Source organism: Pleurodeles waltl, chromosome 1_1 (assembly GCF_031143425.1).
Source record: "Pleurodeles waltl isolate 20211129_DDA chromosome 1_1, aPleWal1.hap1.20221129, whole genome shotgun sequence".
NCBI classification, from domain to species: Eukaryota; Metazoa; Chordata; class Amphibia; order Caudata; family Salamandridae; genus Pleurodeles; species Pleurodeles waltl.
The window spans coordinates 694,868,148-694,875,735 of record NC_090436.1 but is presented as its reverse complement, the minus strand read 5'-3'; the positions used below and the strand labels follow the sequence as shown (position 1 = coordinate 694,875,735).

General features: G+C 50.1%; 1 protein-coding gene across 1 annotated transcript; it reads left to right on the top strand.

Annotated features, from left to right (window-relative positions):
• Positions 1-3,236: 3,236 nt before the first annotated feature.
• On the top strand, positions 3,237-6,545 carry LOC138300631 (uncharacterized). The gene is made up of 2 exons (XM_069240283.1): positions 3,237-3,652; positions 6,497-6,545. The coding sequence occupies exons 1-2, from the start codon at positions 3,237-3,239 to the stop codon at positions 6,543-6,545; spliced, it is 465 nt and encodes a 154-aa protein (XP_069096384.1).
• Positions 6,546-7,588: the final 1,043 nt, after the last annotated feature.

The following is a 7,588-nucleotide window of genomic DNA, read 5'->3' as shown; positions in this document are numbered from 1 at the left end:
AGTGTCTTAAGTCTTTTGAAAACAAAGGGGGTTATTCCAACTTTGGAGGAAGTGGTAATCCGTCCCAAAAGTGACGGTAAAGTGACGGATATACCACCAGCCGTATTACGAGTCCATTATATCCTATGGAACTCGTAATACGGCTGGTGGTAAATCCGTCACATTTGGGACGGATTACCACCTCCTCCAAAGTTGGAATAACCCCCAAAGTCTCTTTTAGCACAAAGTACCTGGTTCGCAGGAAGAATCTCCTCAATGGGCCACAGAGGAGGAGAAGCGTGGAAACAAAGGAGGTGTGCGTCAATTTCTCAGGCCACACACTGTGATGCGTCGTTTGGTTTCCATGCAGGGATGGCTGTGCGTCGATTTCCGGTGCTCGGTCGTGGATCCTCTTCGGGTTGCAGGGTTTTCTGACGCCCCGGGGTCTGTGCATGCAATCCTGAGCTTGTGAAGCAAAGTCACAAGCGCTGCGTCATTCCGGTTCGGAGTGTGGTGAATTTTTCACCACGGGGCAGGCTGTGCGTCATTTTTAGCAAGCTGTACATCGAATTTTTGCAGCACAAGGAGTCCAGTTGCAAGAGAGAAGTCTTTTTGGTCCTGAGACTTCAGGGAACAGGAGGCAAGCTCTATCCAAGCCCTTGGAGAGCACTTCTTCACCACAGCCAGGGAGCAGCAAGACAGCAGGGCAACAGCAAGGCAGCAGTCCTTCACAGAAAGCAGTCAGGTGAGTCCTTTGGGCAGCCAGGAAGTTCTTCTTGACAGGATGCAGGTTCTGTTTACAAGTTTCTTCTCCAGGAAGTGTCTGGGTTGTAAGGGGCAGAGGCCCTGTTTATATACCCAAATGTGCCTTTGAAGTGAGGGAGACTTCAAAGAGTGGCTTAGAAGTGCACCAAGTCCCCTTTCAGTTCAATCCTGTCTGCCAGGGTCCCAGTAGGGGGTGTAGCAGTCCTTTGTGTGAGAGAAGGCCCTCCACCCTCCCAGCCCAGGAAGACCCATTCAAAATGCCGAAGTATGCAAGAGAGGCTGAGTATCCTGTGTTTGGGGTGTGTCTGAGTGAATGCACAAGGAGCTGTCAACTAAACCCAGCCAGACATGGATTGTAAGGAACAGAAAGATTTATGTGCAGAGAAATGCTCACTTTCTAAAAGTGACATTTCTAAAATAGTAATATTAAATCCAACTTCACCAGTCAGCAGGATTTTATATCACCATTCTGGCCATACTAAATATGACCTTCCTACTCCTTTCAGATCAGCAGCTACCACTGAAACAATATATGAGGACAGCCCCAATGTTAGCCTATGAAGGGAGCAGGCCTCACAGAAGTGTAAAAACGAATTTGGGAGTTTTACACTACCGGACATGTAAACTACATAGGTACATGTCCTGCCTTTTGCCCACACAGCACCCTGCCCATGGGTCACCTAGGGGTGTCTTATATGTAGAAAAACGGGAGTTTTAGGCTTGGCAAGTACATTTAATAGCCAAGTCAAATTGGCAGTGAAACTGCACACACAGGCCTTGCAATAGCAGGCCTGAGACAAAGTTAAGGGGCCACTTAAGTGGGTGGCACAACCAGTGCTGCAGGCCCACTAGCAGCATTTAATCTACAGGCCGTGGGCACATATAGCGCACAGTACTAGGGACTTATAAGTAAATTAAATAGTCCAATTGGGTATGATCCAATGTTACTCTGTTTAAAGGGAGAGAGCATATGCACTTTAGCAGTGGTAAAGTGCGCAGAGTCTAAAAACCAGCAAAAACATTGTTCAAAAAGTGGAGGGAGGCAGGCAAAAAGTTAGGGGTGACCACCCGAAGGCTACCAGGTCCAACACTGTCCATGTGTGCATTTGCTTCATGTGGTGGAGAAGCAGGGGCACCGGCTACTGAGGGAGCTGCATCCCACTGGACCCAGGAAGCAAAGTCCACCGACGCTGACAGGACCAGTGGGACAGAGGGCGAGGGGAGCACCACGGCGGAGACAGGAGGTGACAACACTGATTCTGATTCCTCCTCAGATGGAAACTCCCTGGTGGTGGTAGACACCTCTGGAACAACCACAGCTACAGGTACAGCCACCACCCCTGTACCAGCACCACCCTCCCAGTAGACCCCCACTGAGTTGCCTGTGCCCGCTCACCAAGGAGGGTGGGCATCTCCTTTTCCCCAGGCACCTCAGGCCCTGCCCCAGTGAGCTCTGCTGCCCTCAGTGAAGAGGCTATTGACCTCCTGGGATCCATTTCTGTAGGGCAATCAGCCATTGTGATTGCCATCCAGGGGCTGGCATCCCCGATGCAGCAATGCAATGCCTACCCGGAGGGCATTCATGGTGGGTTGGTGGCCCTACTGAGATCGTTTCAGACTCTGGCCTCCTCTCTGATGGCAGCCATTGCCTCTGTTCCTACTGAACCCCCCCTCCAACTACCACTTCCCAGTCCCAGGCTCCTCAAACATAACCTCTCCCATGCACACATACACACAAGCATGCACACAAAACATCACACAAGAGTGGCACAGACAAACATAGTCAGCACACTGCAGGCCACAAGCACTCACACAAACGACAGACAGTTGCACACACAATGACATCCACTGCCTCCACTGTCTCCCTCTTCTCCTCCTCTCTCACAGTCACATACGCACTCACACCTGCATACACTGCATCAACAGCCACCACCACCATCACCACATCATACAGCACACACACCTCACTTGCAGACACCTCCACAACATCCATCCATGTGTCCAGTTGGACCTCTCCCACCCTGTCTGTCCCCCTCCTAAGAGACACAAACTCTTGCACTCAGACACCCAACAGCCATCCACCTCACACACGCACACTGTCCATTCACCTGCACCCAAGTCCAGCAGACGTACACCTCCAACAACCACTCCTTCTACCTCCACTCCCATCCCTCCTCCCACATTCCACCTCAATGTCCCTAAGAAGCTTTTCCTTGCCCAACTTGACCTCTTCCCTCCCCGCTACCCCCTGTCCTGCCCATAAGATAAGGGTCCTAACAACCTAGCCCAGCACCTCAGCCAAACAGTCTGCCACTGCTCCCACCAAAAAATCAGCTGCTTGCACAAAGGGGCCCCTGAGTTTGGTGGCAGCCACTGCTAGTAAGAGCACACCTCTGCCTCAGAAAGGGAGGACTAGGGTGGTGAAAACCAAGAGACAGAGGAAGGGGACAGTGGAGACACCTCCTAATCCTGGAGGCTAGAACACATGTCACATGCCAAAGGCCGAGGTGACCCGTCCCAAGAGGGAACACGTGGATCCCCCAACACCAGCAAAGACCACCAAAGATCCTCCTCCACCACCAAAGAGAGCCAAGGATACCCCTCCATCACCAAAGAAACCCAAGGTTCCCATTCCACCACCAAAGAAAAGCAAGGTTCACACTCTACCATCAAAGAAAGGCAAGGGCCCCCCTCCACCAGCAGAGGCCAAGGAGCCCTCACCTTCAGCAGAGGCAGCCAAGAAGACACCTACACCAGCAGAGGGCAGGGAGCCCTCACCTCCAGCAGAGGCAGCCAAGGAGACACATCCACCAGCAGAGGGCAAGGAGCCCTCTCCCCCAGCAGAGGGCATATTGGCCACCCTCCAGGGACTGTTCGTCAAGGAGCCCCCTCCAGAACCAGTCGGCATGTTATCCACTTCAGAGACTGTGGCCTTACACTTCCCACCACAGACAATTGGGCAAGGAGCCCCCTCCAGAACCAGTGGGCATGTTACCCACTTCAGAGACTGTGGCCTTGCACTCCCCACCAAAGACAATTGGGCAAGGAGCCCCCTCCAGAATCAGTGGGCATGTTACCCACTTCAGAGACTGTGGCCTTGCACTCTCCACCACAGACAATTGGGCAAGGAGCCCACTCCAGAACCAGTGGCATGTTACCCACTTCAGCTGAGGTGCCCCCACACCCTCCCTCCCCCCTGAGGTGCCTGCCCATTTCCAACATAATACCCCTGAACAGTGGAGTCCAGAAATTGTCAGGAGTTAAGTTGGGCCTTGGACTGTGCCCTGTGGCCATGTGGCCCTTTTATACTTTGTACTGGCCATTGGCCCAATCTGGACATTGACACCCGAATTTGATTTGACATTATGGTGACTGTTGGTAACAAATTACAGTCTTCGTTCACTCTAATTTTTGTCCTTATTTTTATTTAACGTGGGTCCTGTGACATTTGTGTTGCTCTGCAGGTGGTTCTGCAGGTGGAGTGTGTGTGTGAATGGTATGTGTTGTGTGTGTGTGTGTAACTCTCCTTTTCCTCCCTCCCTCCCTTGTGTGCTAGGCGGCTGTACTCACCGTTGTTTTCTTCGTTGGCGTTGGTGTTCCAGGATGGCCATGGCGTAGTAGAAAATTGGGAAGACTTGAAGTTCCGGTTCCATGGCGGCGGCGGAATCCTCTATGCTCCTGTTGGTGAGTCTTTCTTTGTCTGTGCGTGTTTCTGCCAGACTTTTGATGGCGTTGGTATTGCCCCAGAAATCCTGGTGGTTTGCTATGTCATAATATGGTGGGTGGTACCTTGGATTCCGCCTGGCTGTTGATGGCTACGCCCTGGCGGTTGGTGTGGTACACTGGCTGTCTATGGGAGGTATCACGCCATGGTCATAATTTGGTGGTAATTACCGCCAGCCTGTTGTTGGTATTACCACCACTTTAACAGTCACCGCCAATGTCATAATGACCACCAATGTCTTTTACCCATGTGTTTTTGTTTGGAGTGTTGTGGAAGTATGTGGTGTGGATTGTAGTTATGTGGGTTGCATTGGAATTGTTAATTGTGGAATAGTGTGGAGTGGCATTGTGTGGTGTGTAGTGTATTTGTTTAGTGAAATTACACCACCATGACCCACCAAGTCAACTCAGGCACATCCTACTGCTTTCACACACTCCAATTTCCACTGGAATATTGGTAAATGGATCCCAAAGGACTGCCGCAAAACCGTAACCCATGCCCTGGTTACCAGCAGACTTGACTATGGCAACGCCGAGAAGAACCATCAAGAAATTACAACACATCCAAAACACCTCCGCCAGACTCATCCTGGATATTCCCCGCTGCAAACATATCTCCAATCATCTAAGTGACCTCAAGTGGCTTCTTATTGAGAAGAAAATTAACTTCAATCTCCTTGTCCATGCTTACACGACCCTCCACTACCTAGGACCTGCCTATACCAACCACTGCATCACCTTCTACTCCCCCACCGGACCTCTCCACTCCACTCAACAAGCACTAGCCACCGTACCCCGCATACAGAAGACCTCGACTGGTGGGAGATCCTTCACCTACTTCACAGCAAAGAGCTGGACCACCCAACCCCCTTGCACATTAGGCAATAACCATCACTACCCCAATTCAGGAAGGAAATTAAAATCTAGCTCTTGGACTGAAGCTCAGAGGACAAATCCTCTTAACGCCTTGAAATTCTTACGAGTGAGTAGTTGTGCTTTAGAAACCCTGATTTAATTTGTTTTGGAATTATGTGGCATGGTGAATAGACAGAGGTAAGAGCTACAGAAGACAAAAATCAAAGCATCAGCCTTTTCACTGCACATGACCAAGTCCTTGAGCCAGTCCTCATAGCTAAGGGGCTTACTTCTCCCCTATGACACATTAATGCACCTCCTATCACATTTCTAATATGAATGAAGCAAGCTCCTACACAAACTTCTTATAAAACAACACTGGAGTGCACTGCTGCCCAAGTCCCCACCATTACTCATAATCTAGCACCTTTTTGATTCCCCCCCTATACAAGGGGGAGCATAAGTCACATTGGCATCATTTAGAGGCTGCCAGGAGTCACAGCTGTGACCCCTAGGTTCCCCTTTGCTACCCCTGGCACTGCCTTTGCGATCCTCTTAGAGGTGGCAAATTCAGTGGCAGGAACACACAGTTAGCTCGTCTTCTAGGGCATCAGTTGGGGCTCCACCCTTTTTGTTTTCTGTCAAATTTGTATTACACTAATGGTGAATAATACTGTATTATTCACCATTAGTGTAATAAAAATGGAGCACAGTTAAATAGAATATGCCCTTCCATGGCAGCTGAGGTAAGTAGAAAAAATGGTTTCAAATGTATGTTGTATGCGTGCTTGTGTATGAGGGTGTTTATGTGAGAGAGAAAGTGTATTTAATTGTGAATTTGTGTGTATGTGCAAGTGTGTGAGAGTGAAAGTGGAGGTCAATGAGCATGTGATGTCACTTATGCTACCCCTGGCATTTCGGTGAATTGATGTCCATAATAAGGACTCTTTCTTCTTTGCCCCCGGCCATGCCCGTTTAGCTGTGTGGACATTGTGATAGGTCAGGTTAAAGGACAACTCGAGGCCCTGGAGTATAGTTTGAATGTGATTTATTGAAGAAAATAGTGAAGTAACGAATAGGCTTTTCTCTGGGTTTCTTGTAGTGTTTTCTTGGGCAGCTTCGGTCTCGTTTCCCTGGATCCTTGCTTCTTCGTTGTTCCTTTTTTCACTTTCAGGGCTCCCAGGAAGCACATGCGTGGGAAAGAACAAGAGAAGTATTGGTAAGTGGTTGTATTCTTTACCTGCCTCTTATCCTTTTCTAAGTCTTCTTTTTCTTCCTCTTCAGTCTCATGCACGTCTTGCTCTGTTTCTTTCCTCCTTTTCTCTGTAGTGGTTATTACTGGGTCCTTTTCTTTCTCTCTCTTATGTCTCTGTCCTATCTAAGACTCTGTGCCTCTGTTCTTCCGTTCCTGTCTCCTTTTATTGGTTTTCCCTTTCTGCACGTAGCTTTTCTGATTTTCTTACTGCCCTTTCTGTGGGTTCTTTTCTCTTATAGCTCCTTCCCCTTTTATTACTGTGCTCTTGGTGGTCTTCCTAGTAATGCCCTTTCTGCCGGTGAGGTCACTACGTGGGGTCTTAATACTTTGATGGGTTTATACCCCTGTGCATTCATTTAATGAGGTAGTGCTCTTGAGGTGCCCGGATTCGCTCCCCTTTTTGTTCTTTCCCACAACCCACTCCCCCTTGCTTGGTGTTCCCGCTCCTCCCGTCCTCCCGTACCCCTGGTTATTCGTAGTGGGGTGTAGACACGCATCTGATATTGCCACGCTTCACCAGAAGCGTGGTGGGGTTCTTTGTTCGGCTTCCCAGAGCCGACGCGGTGTTCGGTCCTCTGGCTGCTGCTTCCTCGTCTTCCTCTTTCCTGCGGGACAAAAACTGCTCTCCGACGTCTCCGTTGCATTCCTCCTCCTCGCCGCTCTCTTTGTCTGCCTCGGATACCGGCGTTATCTCCTCTCCCGCTTCCCTGTTTCCGCCTCTGCCCTTCCACGTCACAGCCTCTGACGACTCCTGATTGGCTCCTGCCCCAGGCTGTTCCGGAGCACCTGGGGCAGGGTCAGCACCAGTTACGGTTCAGCATGGGCTGTCTCCTACCGGCCCGTCACATAGACTCTCCCTAGTGAGCGGCTGATAGAAACTCTCCGACAAAGGATAGCGCAATAAAAAGTCAGCATTTGCCATGTGGGAAACCGGGGAATGTTGTATCTGAAAGGAGAAAGGCTGCAGTGAGAGGAGCCATCGCAGAACACGGGCATTGGTATCTTTGTTGT

Coding starts and splice junctions, on each gene's coding strand:
- LOC138300631 (XM_069240283.1), top strand. CDS start 3,237: ATGCCAAAGGCCGAGGTGACCCGTCCCAAGAGGGAACACGTGGATCCC. Junction 3,653..6,496: donor CCTCCAGAACCAGTCGGCAT/GTTATCCACTTC, acceptor TTTCACTTTCAG/GGCTCCCAGGAAGCACATGC.